Here is a 17,023-nt window from a genome sequence, read left to right on the forward strand (position 1 = left end):
ATAGAGTGTCTTGCTTAAGCCCCTGGGATATGACTGTCCTGTCTTCTTTCATAACGTTTCACTGATCCCTTTTTATTTCTGACACCTTTGTGCACATGCTTCATTCTTTTTCCTTAAAGCTTTGAGATATATATATATATATATAAAATTATACACATCAGCATCATTCTGTGATATCATCCTTGCTGTGCACTGTTCTCCGTCTCGTCTGGTTCTGTTCTGCTCTATTTTCCGTTAGGAGCTTCTGTAACCAGTGGAACCACCATAGACAGATGAGTCATTTTGAGTCACTTTGGGGCTGATGCAGGAGAGATCTACGTCACTTTCCACAGTTTACAATACCTACAATTGCTCTGTGCATGAGGAGGTAACAGGATACATGTGTGTGCATGTATAGATTTGTGAGAATCTGACATTTCCACATATCAGTGCTTTGGGAGGTTGGACTGGGATTAACGCAGGCCTAATACAATGTGTTTGCATAATTGCAATCAGATTCAGACTGGTGTAGAGACCTGGGCCGGTGCAAGGAGTCATGGCATCCTAGGCAAAACTTTAGCCTGCCACCTTTCCTTTCTCAGACGCCCACCTACCAGCTTCTCGCAAGTGACTTTTGGAAAATATAATAATTCTTACCTGATCCTGGCGTGTGCGGGGAGACTAAATGTTTGGACAAAGTGGCAGGCAGCAAAGAGACTTGCCACTGGTCAGTCAGGGCCTTCCTACGTGTGCATCACCCGGAATTGCTGGGTCACACAGATATACTGCACTAGTAGCCCAGTCTGAGGCTTCCAGGTGCAGATTCATTTTTGTATAAAATAAAAAAAAATTACTTTTTTGAAAAGAAAAAAAAAATGCTTTATTTTACTAGCAAAGTATTTTTTCTTACCCCACTCATCTTGGTAGTGTTACCTAACGGGTGATCAGGCCCATAGCGGGGAGTGCAATTATCTGCGGGATATACAGCTAATTGATCGCACGGGAATAGCTATTCAATTCATTAGCTTTTTCCCTATATGGTGAACACTGGGGTGGAAAATCCTGCCCCTGGTAATTATCACGCTGGGTACCCACAGCTATAAACCCCACGGCTAATTCAATTCCCCCCATAATGTATGTATGTAATTGTGTGTGTGTGTGTATATGTGTATATATATATATATATATATATACATACAGTACTGTGCAAACGTTTTAGGAAGGTATAGAAAAAATGCTGCAAAGTAAGAATGCTTTCATAAATAGAAGTGTTAGTAGTGAATGCACAGAAGAGAGATCTACATGAAATCAATATTTGGTGTGACCACCCTTTTCCATTAAAACAGCATCAATTCTTCTAGGTACACTTGCACAAAGGGTTTGATTCATCACAGATTGCTATTGCGATCGCAATCTTACAAATGGTGGCGAGCACGGATCTAATCAGAGGCATACTCATTATTGTGTTAGCAACCTTCTTGGTGCCCCGTAAGGTGCCGGTGCCCTAAGCAGCTACCTAATGGTAGCGCCGGCCCTGACAAAGACATATATATGTCTGTCCAATCCATATTATGTGTGCTGACTTGAAGGCAGGTTCAAATCAGATTTGCTGCATTTGGCTTGCAGTTTGCCTGGAACGGCACCTGGCAGCCAATATTGCCTGTAGTGTCCTTGGATGCTTCGGGCATGCAGCCTGTAGAGGGGCAGTGCTCTACTTCCTGGTGACCCCACCCCCTTGGTGTGATGTCATGTTATCATGCATTCGGGGACAAGGCCGGCACAGGGCAAGTTCATATAAGTACAATTAAGATAGACCTACGATACAGACATATATCTGTCAGAAGAAGTATATATTGCAGGTGCTCTGACTTTTCTGCTTGAGTTTTAAAGGAAAACACGAAGATGTTTCTATTTAACTGCATGTAATTTATACTGTTATTCTGTATCTGGGTCTATATTTAAGTCTATTTTACATGATAAATGCAACTTTCGCATTAACAGCACTGTCACTGTCAATCACTATTTTATCTTATGGACTGTATATGACACTGGGCCGCTGGTATTCATCGTACCTCGGCGTGGTCCAGCGCAGTCCTCCTCCTCGCCAGTGTGGTTCTCCGACTCACCTGCTGGCAGCCTATCACTGCCAGCGACGGGCTACTCTGTCAGGTGCATGCGCGATGCCCAGTCTGAATGAGTAACCTGAAGCAGGAAAGGCGGCTGCCGGCTCCCCATTGCTGGCAATTGGGACCACAATGCTCTTGTTATCTAAAGATGGCGAGAGTGATGCAGTGACAAACAGCGGTAATCTTAGATTGTTTGTTACATATAGAAAGAATGGCATAACCCCTATAGTGAGTGCCAATGGGGTTATGCATCGTTGATAAATGGGGTCCTATATTACTGTTTTATATAACTTTACATTTACTGCTCACACTTTTATTCCACTTTTCTACACTTATTTTGCTCCTGCCATAAACCAGGAGCATGTGCTATGTCTCAGATGCATACCCCTCAGCATACACACGATATCACATGCATCACTAATGTTGGCAAATCTGCGCATGGGCAGGAGCCGCACTGCACATGGGCAGATCTGTTTCTGTGATGTCACTCGCCGTGCCCCGAAAGCAACAGCATGATTGACATTTGGGGCGGTAACGGGCAGCGTTTCTGGAAACTGGGGCACTTTGGCTCCGTTTTCTAGGAGTGCCGAAGCCATTGGCTGCGTCCTTGGACGCCACGTCACTGGCCCCTGGCAACATGATTTCACCGGACATCCTCAGTAAGCTGAGGGTTACTCAGATGTCCAATGGTCGCGCAGTTGATCTGATGCGTCTTCGGACACATCCGTGGATCACAGAAGCCAGCTGTGGGCGTCTTTTTACACAAGACACCTCCTGCGGCTTTTGCATATTTTAGTACAGCCACTGCTCACAAAGAGGCAGCGGCTGTTGCTATTAGCGCCCATCTCTAAATCAGGCCCCATGTTCTGAGTACGCATTGCAGTTCTTACATGCAAGATAAGACAATACAATTTTAACTTATCTATAATATACCACATAAGGTGCATGCATGGACCCTGTTCCTAAACCAATACTCATCTTACCTTCCCCCTTACTAGCTACATCATCTCCAATACAGGACTGTAATCAGAGCTGGATTAATGGGGGGGTAGGTGGGGGGTGACAGGGGCGGTCGCCCCGGGGCCCACACATACAGATGCCCCCCCCCCCCCCTCCACAGGGTCTGTGTGACCCTGCTGAGAATAGGTGACTAGCGGCACCTGTTCAGCTCAACTGCCACGGCTCTGAGTTCTAATGCATACAGCGCAGAGCGGCTCCCGAGTCCCCTCATCAGCGTCACATGACACATCACGTCCGGGACACTGATGAGGGGACTTGGGACTAGGGAGCAGCTTTGCCAGCAGCTGGAATCATGAGGTGAGTAATCAGGTTGAGGGGTGGGGTGGGGGGTGGTAGGCTCCGTGTCACTGGGTGGGGTAGGCTACGTGTGGCTTGAAGGGGGCCTCCACAACTTAGTTGCCCCGGGGCCCCCACAAGCCTTACTCTGGCCCTTTCTGTAATGTCCAAGTACTGAACCTTTTACATAGATATTTGTAATTGTTCTGTTTAAATAATTTATGAATGAGCAGCAGGAATATCAGCTAGAAAGAATTTACCTTTAATATTCTGCTGTTTTCGGTGAGCACGTTTCAATTGCAGAACTGGTGATAAAAGGACATATTTTTGGAAACCACCTGCGTACAACCATATTTTTTGCATCTGTAGCCTGAAGCAGAATCATCTTGTTCCAATGCAGAAGATCTCATGTGACCTGCATACAGATTTGCTGTATTAGCTTCAGCTACTTTCTATTTGGAGATCATTTGCTTCTAGTTTACAATCCGTACTGTCTGAGCAGCTTGTGTGCATGTAGTATTTGTCAGTGTTGCTGAGTTTTTAGTGTTGTAGGTAATATACATATATGCAATGAGGAGGAACATCCACCATCAAAGTACAGTATTTGGCGATCCAAGGGACTCCAGCAATGCTTCAGTGGTACCGCTAGGTCCTACATCATATTTGCATATTCTGTCCGAGCGGCCGGGAGGCTCCAAATAATCAGATGGCACTCCATGCCACCCACAAGAGAGGGCAAGTCTCTCGGCCCAAGTACCACCCACACATCCACCCCCCAAAATTACCCTCTGATATACAGGGAGAGGGAGGTTACAGTGCGGGGTCTCAGGCACAGTTGGAGGTAAAAACAAAATGCGTCTTTCTGCACTGCGCATACATACCAAATTGCTGTGCGCATGTGCCACCGAGTCTTGTTTTGCTCTTACCACTAGACGTCCAACAACCAACCTGAGGACAAGCCTTCTGACAGACGGGAGGCCGACAGGATGGGAGACTGACTTCTTCAGTTCACCCAATGCTGGTGTCAAACCACGACAGATGCCTGAGTACAATAAATGGTCTCTCTTGAGTATGCCGTCTCATTCCAGAGGCGACCCCCCCAGCAGTTCTTTTACACAGGCCCTTCATCAGCCCCAAGCAAGGCCCGGCTCCTCCAGTTAACCATTCAGTCCTTGCTGCACTCAGGGGTAATAATTCCAGTCCCATCGTCACAGCGAGGGTCAGGTTATTATTCTACCCTTTTTTTTTTTGTTCAGAAGCCCAATGGGTCTCATTGGCCCATCCTCAATCTCAAGTATCTGGACAAGTTTATCAAGGTGCCCAGATTTCATATGGAAACCCTACTCTGTTGTCCTGGCTATGGAGCATGGGGACTTTATGGTGTCTCTGGACATTCAGGATGCATACCTACATGTACCTATAGCAACCTCTCACCAGCGATATCTCTGGTTTGCTGTAACATTACCAATTTCAAGCACTGCTTTTTGGGCTTTCTACAGCTCCACGGGTCTTTACCAAGATCATGGCAGTTATGGCGGCCCATCTTCATCGTCAGTGGATCAGACTGCTCCCATACTTGGACGATCTCTTGCTCTTAGCAAGCTCTCCAGAGGTCCTTCACCATCTACAGGAAACCATCACCTTTCTACAAATGCACAGCTGGCTGATCAACTGGAAAAAGTCTTCCCTGACCCCTTCTCAAGAATGGTGCATCTGGGAGCCTTCCTGGAATCGCATTATTGACCTTCCCCCTTTTTATGTAGGTGCAGGGGGATGCAATGGATTGGTCTCCATGACCACCACCATTGCCACTCCACAAAAGAACGGTGTTTAACCTGTACTATAAGTAGATGAGTTTAATCAATCCTGGCATTGGCTCTAGATGCACTTTCCCCAAAGTAAAACAATTCTTCACACATGACACATGTAATTAAGGGCCTGATTCAGGGGTGGACATTAATGAGAGCCACGACTGCATCTTACACTGCATGTCTGCGTCTTTATGCTAATACCCCAGCTGATGGGATTCGTACAGAGACTGCCCCAGCTGTGACTCAAATCTGCAGCTTAATAAGTCGCACCATCAAACATTAGAACATCGCTATGGTTGCACAGAATGTCCATGTAAACATGGGATCCGGTGCCAACGTAACTGAAAAAATTATGCAGTCATTGGCCATGAAACGCCTGCGCCGAGCTAACCACCTACCTGTTACCACCGAGGACTGCCAACTGAAACTGTCTGCACCTAAATTTGTTCTGTGTCCAACGGTGGTGTCACTATGGGGTTGCGGGCCACACCGGGTGACACCGTCCAAGGGGATGACACCAAAATAGCCGAGCTGCTGATGGTGTCACCAAGCAGCGGTGATAGCGGTAATAGATGATACGTGCACCCGGAGAGGCGGGGGCTACCCAGCAGCTCCCAGAGTGCACAAGGAGTACACAGATGGGAGTGTAAGGGTGAGTAGGCGCACTGGGTGAAACCAACCCAGTGGTAACCATTGGGACACATGGCAGTGCGACTCCAACACATGCGCAGACTGAAAATATTGGCGCTTGCGACCCAAATCAACACTGAGGACCAAATCAGGCCCAAAGACTGTCCCCAATGCTCCCTACTCTCATGATCCACTTAAGCCATTAAAAGCTAATCAGAGCCATATCATTTTGGTGACATGAGGGGGTTGTTGGAAAGCGTTAGGCTGCGGGACTTTTATGTGACCTTTATACTTATGCACAGAGCAAATCTTCTGACATTTCCTCCGTTACTCCTATCTACTGGTGTGTGGAGTTTCCTGCCAAGAGTGCAAAGTAGCAGACCACCTAGATGTACGGGTGCGCATTGTAGGCCTGATTAAGAGTTAGGAGCAGTGGTGGATTTTACCTAGGTACAGCAGTCCCCCCCCCCCCCCCCCCCTGTAAAATCCGCTACTCCCCTGTGATCCCCCAGTCCCCCGTATGTGAATTAGCAGCAGTGGCTTCTCATTGAAAGCGCTTTCTGCCAATCACACGTCAGATTAGCCTGGGACTGCCAGTCCGGACTGCCGATCAGCAGAAAGCACTTCCAATGGGAAGCCACTTCTGCTTCTATTAAGGCAGCCTTATGCAGCTTATAGGGGCTGCATGCTGTTTTTCTGCGCGTGCACCATTTTTTGTTTGTTTTTGTTTTTTTGTGGAAGTTCTTTTCTTCTTTTTATCTGCATGCCGCAGCCGCCAGACGAGGGGTTTGGACAGCAGCCCCCCCACACTAAAGAGGTAGGAGCCGCTGGTGAGGAGCCAATCAAAAAATGAAGCATATAAAAAGGAGCAGGTTGCACCTTGGCAAAACAATGTTACACTGCAGATGGGGCAGATTTAAAATGTGCAGAGAGATTTAAAGTTGGGAAGGGGCGTGTCTTAGCTTCTTTCCAATTTAGTATAAAAATAATGGTACCCTGTATCTGTTTGCTTCATAAAAGAGCAGCCAGATTTTGTCTTGCGGGTTACTTGCCTACTCTTCCTGGCAGAGGGGAGCCCCACGTGATTTGTGGAAGTCTCCTGTCCATTCCAGGAGAGCAGGTGAGTATGCCTATAAGCCTAGAACCATGGATTTTACGCTGATGATGGCTCCATAACTACAGTATATTCAGCTGTTCTTTCAGATAGGGTGGTACAAAATGATCTTTGGTGAGCAGTATGTAAGTAGTAACTTATATCACATTTCTTAGTAATTCGGATGTCACTGAGCACACGCTATTTACAGAAATCGCTGTCCCTCTATGGGTTTAATAACCATTTGTGGGGCCCTAATACAATATCATGTTGCCCACAGCGTAACATTGTTTTAGCTGCTGTTCTGAATCTCCCATTATCTCTGTAAGAAGGAACTGTGATGTACAAAGCTCTGGTCCCTGTGACATCAGGTTTGCTCCCTCTATAAAAGCAATTTGGATTTCTCTATTGTCTGTACACTATGTTAATGGCTGTATTCAGATTGCTTTCTCTTATGGAAGGTGACATAACACATGCTACAGCTTTCAGCCTGCTAAAAGTGTCACATTTATCCACCTACACATCGGGAATGTATCTAACAGATAAAGCATTTCTTCTCCGCAATTTTCTGCAAGCAAAGAAAAAAAATATTGTTCTCTGTATACCCTCAGAGTCAAATCTGTAAAGGTTACATACTGTCTATTGATTTCCTTGGTGTATTATTGTTGACTTTCTGTGTGTTTCTGTGTAGCCCTTTGAAGCAGATGGCTGGTGTGACACAATTAATAACCGAGCGTATTGTCAGTATGACGGAGGGGACTGCTGTGCCTCTACTCTGTCCTCACAGAAGGTAAGGAAACCATTCAGCTGACAAGTCTTATTCTACCCAGCAATGTACCCTCTGGCCTCCGTGTAGGGACACAATTGTGTGACTGAAAACTGCCATTTATCTGGAGGATAAGTAAATCCTTTTCAGAACTGCAGTTATTGCTTCTGTTATACTGGACACCATCAACATATTTAAAGTGAAAGCACCGTACAGCAGCGGCAGCTATCTTATGGGGTGAAGTAGTATTCAGCCTATCAATTCACTAGCATCTAGTAACATGAACTGATAGGCTGCGTTATTAATGGAGTTTCAGACCCCAAAATCTCTCTACTGTATATAGGGAACAGGTCACTTATAGGTTTAGGTAAAGTATATGTGGCTAAATTGCCATTAAATATAGTGAAACAGCTAAAGGCTCCTTGTCCTTGGTATAGACCCTGATGTATCACAACCATTAATAACACCTAATACACACCCACAGATGTCTTGTCCTTGTGCGATGCCACCCAGGGAGCTCTAAGACTTCTGTACCCTTTTGTGCCCCTCTCATACCTAGCAGCTTCCCATGTCTCCTGGTTCCTGTCCCCAACCTACCCCCTGTGTAGCCTGAATTCTGCCCATCTCCTACACCCTCAACCCCCTTTCACCCTTGTGTCTGTGCTTTTGTTTGTCCATTTCTTGTTGTGCACTTGTCCCCTTCTATAACCCTTGTGTCCACGTCTGTCTTCCAGGCCCAAATCCCGTACGATTTTCTAATTCCATTTGCTCGTGGACACACCAACCTGGTTCTCCTTAGTAGATACCAGAGCCTTTTTGCTCCTCGTGGCTCCACCACTGTGGTGATGTCACCTCAATGCACTCCCAAAGTCATGGGTTACATCTGGGCCCTCAGGGCCGTTGGACAAATTTTGTTGGCTTCCCCAGTTGCATCTCCATTTGGTGTACAGTACAAGACATAGATCATCTGTTCTACTCTTCCATTTTGCAGGGTCAGGTGGTGACTTTTGGCACGGATTGTGAGGGAGATGAGTGTACATGCCGTGACCCAGATGCTGAGGAGAACCGATCTCAAAGGATAGAATGGCTGGCACTTTCTGCACCGGCGATTGGGGAGAACTTGCACACACCCACTACATGAGAAACCTCTGTTAAAAAAAAAAAATCTCAGATTCAACAGTTGTCAACTTTACCCGTGCAGCCTGGCACCTTGCTGGGTCTTTGGCACTGAAATATTTCTCTGTGTCCAGATAGCCTGAATAGCATTGGAAATGGAAATGCGAGTAGACAACATGTGTGCACCATCTTGGAGAAATACGACTGAGACCTACGCACAGAAACACTATGTCATCTATACCTCTGCCTGTTATTTACCAAATGTAGACTGATATTCCAGAGCACCTCTGTTCATTGTACAGCGTTCCTTTATCTGCCCTACACTATATAAGCTGAGGCGTAGTAATCCAAGGCAGATAATATGCAATATGTCTGTCAGTGTTTGTCCTGTCATTTGCATGACCACAGTATTTTGTGTATAATGGATTTGTTATGTATTAGCAATTTGTCAGTATCGCTGCAGTCCAAGGTAGTTTATAAAATTATAATATATGAATAAATACCAGGGTATTAATGTACTTGTTTGTTATGTTTCCCTATCAAGAGATATTTTTGTGGCTTTTACGCTTTACTGAATACCACTAACAAGCTGGTTCTTAACTGTGGCACATATAACACGTTAGCGTGACATGGTTTTGTCCATTTGGGCTCAGGCAGGAATATTCTTACAATCTGGACTGTGTGTGTCCTGCACCTGAATAGTAACCCAGGACACATGGGGGGACATATTTACCATTGAGCGGGTTGGTGGGCGGTTTTCAGACTGTCACACAATGATGCACTTTTAGTACGTACATTTTATGGTTTGTAGACTGAAGCATCAAATAGACTGTGAGGTGTGGTCATTTGAAAATCCCTAAATTGAATCCAGTTTTACCCCTGCCTTTCTGTAACAGCCCTGTGTTACTCCCCATTATGCCGGTCATGGGGGAATTAAAAAGATTGGGCGCACACACAAAGGGGTCTATTCATAATGTAAATTATAGGGGTCCGGACCGTAAAGTCTCGGTCCTACCTGTATTCTCTCGGCAACAGATAAGTGTGGTCACCACCCATTGTAAACCAGTTTTTTGCAGATCCCACCATCACTGCACTGATTCAGTGGTTCACCAATGCCATCAAGCTTCATTCTACTATTGTGTGTGTATATATATATATATATATATTATATATACACAATCCCCTACATATCCCACATAACTCATCATTTAGAATCAGGAGTGTTCTCTTACACCACTCATTCAGTCACAGAAATGGGACGGCATGTGCGTATCTGCCCAGCATGTACAGTAAGTAGGGGGATTTCCGAACATTAACCTGAATTGGCATTGGAGGAACTTCTGAGCAATTTGTCGTACAAAACAGGTTTCTTGTTTTTCTCTACCACTGATTACATAGCCCGTATTCAATTAGTTTTGCCTCGGCAAAAAAGTTCCACCTACCCGTCTTTTCGTGTGTTTTGGAGGCGGAAACTTTTAGTGCGCGCTCCCGATTTACTCCGTATTCATTTACCAAACAAGCGAAAGCGGGACCTGGCGAATGTGAAACAGGTGGAAAGTGCAGGATGAATTGGGGGTATCACTCCGTACCCCAGAAAAAGATGGTCTGGCTTCGGAAATCATTATGGTAGTTTAGTTTTAGCCCTAATTGAACTAGTTAGGGTTCTTAAGTTGTAGTAATTGCTTTCTATTAGCGTCTAGGTAAAAGTGGTGAAGAATGGTATAAAGCTGTGTTTTTTGAAGAAAATAAGTAGTCCCATCAAATTTGGGGTGCTTGAAAATGGGTACTAACATATTTTTATGTCTCTAAAGTGAAGTTTTATAAAAAGTGAAATTCCTCCGTCATGCAAGCACCTGCAATCCCCAAAACACTTGGCCCCTTCTTAGAGCACCCCAGAAGCTTATTTTGCTAGTTTTATAAAATGTCCCCCACTTTTTCCATTTTCGCCCCCAAATTTCAAAGGCTTTTTTTGGGGTGTCCTGGGAATTTTTTTTTTTTTTTTTGTGAATTGTCCTTTGTGGTGGTGTAACAAGGGTTCTGAGTGGTTTCCCAACATCTGCACCCCAAAATATAGATTTTGCATTTTTTTTCTCCAGCCATTCAGTGGAAATAAAGTTTTGCCTACTTCAGTGCATTGACTTTTCGCATAGGTGAAAACAGACTGGAATTGAATACGGAGATACATTTTTAGGTGAAAGTTTCGCCAAAAATTGGGGAAAACGGCTTTTTCGCTCCTAATTGAATACGGCCCTTAGTATCAAGCACAGAAGAAGATTACAGTTATTTACTAGGGAAACATTTTTATTTGTTTTAAAGGCAGCATTAATACTTTATTTATGCAAGGGGGGCTCTCTAGTATTAAACTGAGGGGGGGCATATATATTATTACTATAAATAAAGGTGCCATCTATACTAATCAATCTCATGGGCCCATATACTGTATATGATTTCAGCCATATCTGCTATTTATGACTCTAAAAGGGGCCATGTTTGCTATTTATTAATCTTGTGGTGGGTATATACTGTATGTATTATTGTACTTCACTCATTTACTAGATGGATTGTTTTTCTTTCTGCCTTCTGTGTTTTTAGGGATGTATTTATTGTACAGTATATCAGTCAGATTTGTTCGGTTTTCTTTTTGCCCTGGGATTGGGACATGCTGCAGATCTGCTGGCCTCTTGGCATTGGGATAAAATATATACCGAGAATCCATCTTATGCACAGTTGCCGAATGTTAAAATTGAGCTCTGAAGCTCTGATGCAGGTGGGCAGTGCGGGAAGCTTGGCATGGACAATTATGCCATGATTAGTGGCATCGAGCAGCAGTGAGAGACACGATGATGTAATTCATTGTGGTTCACTCATTTCACTGTCCTAGAGAGATTACTAAGATTTGGGAGTCTCCTGGACAGTCCAGGAGAGAAGGCAAGTATGATACTGTGCCTACAAAACACCATATGATTTAGACATCTTGAAAGTAAGATAGGGATTATTGCAGGTAGCCAAATATATATTAATTTTGTTATTATTATTATTATTATTATTTACAACAGGCCAGTACAAAGTTATTACATTTCCTTGGTGCGATGACTCCTCACCTCAACCATGTAATTTCCCACTGACTTCTCAAGTTTTTAACTGTTTTATATTTGGGAGAAGACGATTATGTGGGAGGTAGGGCAGAACTGGCTCAATTCAGTTCAACGCGAATTAAATAGAACATGAAAGGAGCTCCCGGAACAATTAAATTCAGAGCACTGTTCTGTTGGAGAATACTCGTTTTCACACCTCACACATGATGTTTAGTTGCGAGAACCGGCACTCTCCGACATAAGTTGCTGGCGCAATGCTGTTTCCGCCGTGCTAAGGGCAGAAAACGGCATTGCGCCAGCAGTTTTGTCGGATTTCTGCTCGTACCCCAGGAGGAATGCAAGAAGAAATCCTTCAGTTGGGCTACACAGCGCTGTGAATTGAATAGCTTCGGGAGCTCCTTCGTGTTGGCATAAATAACTTCGGGAGCTCCTTCGCATTGGATTGAATAGATCCGGGAGCTCCTTCGCATTGGATTGAATAGATCCGGGAGCTCCTTCGCATTGGATTGAATAGATCCGGGAGCTCCTTCGCGTTGGATTGAATAGATCCGGGAGCTCCTTCGCGTTGGATTGAATAGATTCGGGAGCTCCTTCGCGTTGGATTGAATAGATCCGGGAGCTCCTTCGCGTTGGATTGAATAGATCCGGGAGTTCTTTCGCGTTGGATTGAATAGATCTGGGAGCTCCTTCGCGTTGGATTGAATAGCTCCGGGAGCTCCTTCGCATTGGATTGAATAAATCCGGGAGCTCCTTCGCGTTGGATTGAATAGCTCCGGGAGCTCCTTCGCATTGGATTGAATAGCTGCGGGAGCACCTTTTGCGTTGGATTGGATAGCCCTAGGAGCTCCTTCGTATTGGCATAAATAACTTCGGGAGCTCCTTCGCATTGGATTGAATAGATCCGGGAGCTCCCTCGTGTTGGATTGAATAGATCTGGGAGCTCCTTCGCGTTGGATTGAATAGATTCGGGAGCTCCTTCGCATTGGATTGAATAGCTCCAGGAGCTCCTTCGCATTGGATTGAATAAATCCGGGAGTTCCTTCGCGTTGGATTGAATAGATCCGGGAGCTCCTTTGCGTTGGATTGAATAGATTCGGGAGCTCCTTCGCGTTGGATTGAATAGCTCCGGGAGCTCCTTCGCATTGGATTGATTAAATCCGGGAGCTCCTTCGCGTTGGATTGAATAGATCCGGGAGCTCCTTCGCATTGGATTGAATAGATCTGGAAGCTCCTTCGCATTGGATTGAATAGATCCGGTAGCTCCTTCGCGTTGGATTGAATAGATCCGGGAGCTCCTTCGCGTTGGATTGAATAGATCCGGGAGCTCCTTCGCGTTGGATTGAATAGATCCGGGAGCTCCTTCGCATTGGATTGAATAGATCCGGGAGCTCCTTCGCGTTGGATTGAATAGATCCGGGAGCTCCTTCGCGTTGGATTGAATAAATCCGGGAGCTCCTTCGCGTTGGATTGAATAGCTCCGGGAGCTCCTTCGCATTGGATTGAATAGCTGCGGGAGCACCTTTTGCGTTGGATTGAATAGCCCTAGGAGCTCCTTCGTATTGGCATAAATAACTTCGGGAGCTCCTTCGCATTGGATTGAATAGATCCGGGAGCTCCTTCGCGTTGGATTGAATAGATCTGGGAGCTCCTTCGCGTTGGATTGAATAGATTCGGGAGCTCCTTCGCATTGGATTGAATAAATCCGGGAGTTCCTTCGCGTTGGATTGAATAGCTCCGGGAGCTCCTTCGCATTGGATTGAATAGCTGCGGGAGCACCTTTTGCGTTGGATTGAATAGCCCTAGGAGCTCCTTCGTATTGGCATAAATAACTTCGGGAGCTCCTTCGCATTGGATTGAATAGATCCGGGAGCTCCTTCGCGTTGGATTGAATAGATCCGGGAGCTCCTTCGCGTTGGATTGAATAGATCCGGGAGCTCCTTCGCGTTGGATTGAATAGATCCGGGAGCTCCTTCGTGTTGGATTGAATAGATCCGGGAGCTCCTTCGCGTTGGATTGAATAGATTCGGGAGCTCCTTCGCGTTGGATTGAATAGCTCCGGGAGCTCCTTCGCATTGGATTGAATAAATCCGGGAGCTCCTTCGCGTTGGATTGAATAGCTCCGGGAGCTCCTTCGCATTGGATTGAATTGAGCTCATAGTTGCTCTAAAGTGCAGAAAACTGTATTCTGTTAATGTGGTACTTTGAACATGTTAACATACAGTGGAAATGGACTATTTGATTAAGTATAAATTCAATAATTTCAGGTATATTAAATAGCCTTGATCAATTGCAATATTACAGTCAGAGTGGAAATGAACGTGTGCTCCTCCGCACTCTCTAGGAATAATATCTGCAGAGAAGTGGTAAGATCCCTACAACCACTAGTAGAGGTCTTCACCTACAATATAGCAACTGCCTTCCTCTAGTTCAGACGCCCCAAGGAATTCAGCCCTAGGTAACTTCTGCTACGTTTATTCACTAATGCAGAAATCTAGAAGCATACTGGACCAAATCTGATTTTGCGTTGGACCCACGCATTTTGCAGAGATGACTCCAAATGCGGAAAGCACAAACTTGATAGAAGATAATGTGATACTGGGTGAGGTGCTTGTTTCTATGGCTGGGCTGAGTCTCTTTGTAGTTTATTGCAAAACACTTGTGGTAGGAGGCGTCCTGTGTATAGTATGCACCTGAGGTGAGGGGATTGCTAAAAAATAATTCTTCGAGAACTATAACTGGGTAGCAATAGTAGGAGCCAATAGTTAAAATTGTAGACATCTCTTTATACAAATATTAATGCCAAAAACTTTTTTTTCTTTTTTTTTTTAAAGCAAATTAACAATGACTTTGATAAAGTGCAAAGTTATTCATTTGCAGTTTGGTGAAAGAGGAATATTTTCATGATAACAGAGAATAATTCATCTGACGTTATATTAATGTTTAGCAAAACACACATGCAAAGTAAGTGACTTCCTCCGCAGATAACAGATTATTTTATGTGATATTATACCTTTGAATGCACCAATATATAATGTCGCCTTAAAACACTAAGAAAGACTCTGCGGGGTAAAATGGTCTGCACTTTGTTTATACAGTTAGTTGGGATCCATTAAAATGGAACAGCATCAAAAGCGGCTTTTCTCCCTGAGCTGAGAGACAATTGCGTGATTCTTGTTAGCAATAATTCACTGCACACTAACACGTCCCACCAGGCTGCCCAAAGGACATGCATAAAACAACAACGCTGGTTACATAAGGCAAATTACTATTCTGAGTTTTAAAAAAAGTGGCTTTAATGGGCATGCTCTTATGAGAACTATACTAAGTTAATACCAGTTTTCACTTTCTGTTATTTGGGATGTAGTTGGCATCCAGGCGCACACAATGCTGACGCTAAAAACCCCGTAGCTTAATGTCAATAGCAATCAGAATCCCGGCTCCAGAATCCTAACGGCTGCAATCCCGACAGTAAGTTTTAGGGTTAGGGGGAGGGTCAGGGTTAGGCACTAGGCGGAGGGTTAGGGTTAGGCTGCGGGAGGTGAGGGTTATGGTCAGGCTGCAAGGGGATGGTTAGGGTGCGGGAAAGGTGGCTTACCTTCATGCATTGGGATTTCCACCGCTGGGATTACACTACTGGGATTCTGACCGCTGGCGTCAGGATCGTGTACTCAGCCCTTTTGTTTTGCTTGACCAAGATTTCAAAGCCTTCTAGAACATTTGGTGCACCTCCATCCAGCACTGATATATTTATGACAGCTTTATAACAACAGGTAGAAAAGAAATACATTTGATTGGTTGCCACGGGTGTAACGCCTTTCCTGCACCATTTCCTGTGCAGCAAATTTGTTTGTAAAAAATTCCAACACCTCTAGAGTCCTTCTCAGTGGGTTCATATTATTCTTTTTTGCTACGTTTCATGATGTCATGATCATGGTTATTGGAACACATGTATGGAGGGTCTCCCTCCTCTCTCCCCGGTGGCCGGCCGGGTACTGACTGACCGCAGCAGTAAATTCGGGGCACTAGTCTGTGCCCAGAATCTACTACGCATGCACAGGTCACCAGGAAAATGTCGTGGTCGCCATTTTCCCAGCGACTTCACTGCGCATGCGCAAAACACTGAAAAAATGGCAGCAAGCAACCATTTTCAAGATGTTTTGTGCAGCGCTACAGCTGTCGCGGGACTTCGGAGGGTTAAGTATTAAAAAAATATGAGTGCAGGGTGTGCGGTGTGGCCCCCCAAGGGCCCGTGTGCACTGCACTGCACACCCTGCACCCATTATAAATACGCCCCTGTATATGGATCAATTTATGGGCAGTAATCTATGTGACAAATGGCCCTGTTTGATGCTTTGATGTTTCACAATGAGGCCTCTTTTACCAGTGGAGTCACCAGGGTTATAGTCACCCAGTGTGTACTCCTCGTATCCAAAACGCCCTCGTGTATGATATTTTGGGGACGTGACCGCGTGTCACACCCCTGTTCTTGTCACTCCTCTCCCGACATAGTGTGGATACCACATGCATCACTGTTATTTTGGTATCACCCCCCAGATGGTGTCACCCGGTGCGGCTCCCTCCACGCCCGCACTCCCTATGACCTCACTGCTTTTACTTTTTTTAAGCTGCGTTCACTATACAGTGCCAGCCGTGGTTCATTAGTATATATATAAGAACGCTTAGACCTAGCAGAGTAACACAAGATGATGGCAGGTAGCCAACAGCAAACACAAAAGCTGCTCTCTAACCAAACCGAAATAAAACTCACAGAACGAGTAGATGTGCTATGGAAGGAAGCATACCAAGACATTTACATGGGTTAAAGGAAGTATAAGCGTGATTTAATTTCTCTTTTAATCTTTTTAGTATGCAAGTTAGTACATAACAACCCCCAATTGACTATTTTGTCATTAAGATATTTCTTCCTTTGTTTCATTATCTGACTCTGGAGCCCAAATGTCTTAAATTTTCAGTAAACAGTCATAAAGAGAGATGCAGTTTATTGCTTCTGAACAGGAAAATCCACCAGAGATATGAATACTTCATCATTTTAAATATCCAGAAGAGCGTGAAGCATTCAGATATTTATTTACAATTTGGCAAATATACAG

The 17,023-nt window shown here is 44.8% G+C and overlaps 1 protein-coding gene across 2 annotated transcripts in view; it reads left to right on the forward strand.

Moving 5' to 3' along the window:
- Positions 1-9,335, forward strand: part of PAPPA2 (pappalysin 2) — a 303,379-nt gene extending 294,044 nt beyond the window's left edge. For both annotated transcript variants that reach the window (XM_088461902.1, XM_088461901.1), the window contains exons 22-23: positions 7,627-7,725; positions 8,693-9,335. In XM_088461902.1, coding sequence (XP_088318028.1) covers positions 7,627-7,725; positions 8,693-8,842 — 249 coding nt within the window. In that variant the 3' untranslated portion in view covers positions 8,843-9,335. The remainder of the gene's footprint in view (positions 1-7,626; positions 7,726-8,692) is intronic.
- Positions 9,336-17,023: the final 7,688 nt, after the last annotated feature.

This window comes from Taudactylus pleione, unplaced genomic scaffold (assembly GCF_031769625.1).
Source record: "Taudactylus pleione unplaced genomic scaffold, aTauple2 ptg001123l, whole genome shotgun sequence".
NCBI lineage: Eukaryota > Metazoa > Chordata > Amphibia > Anura > Myobatrachidae > Taudactylus > Taudactylus pleione.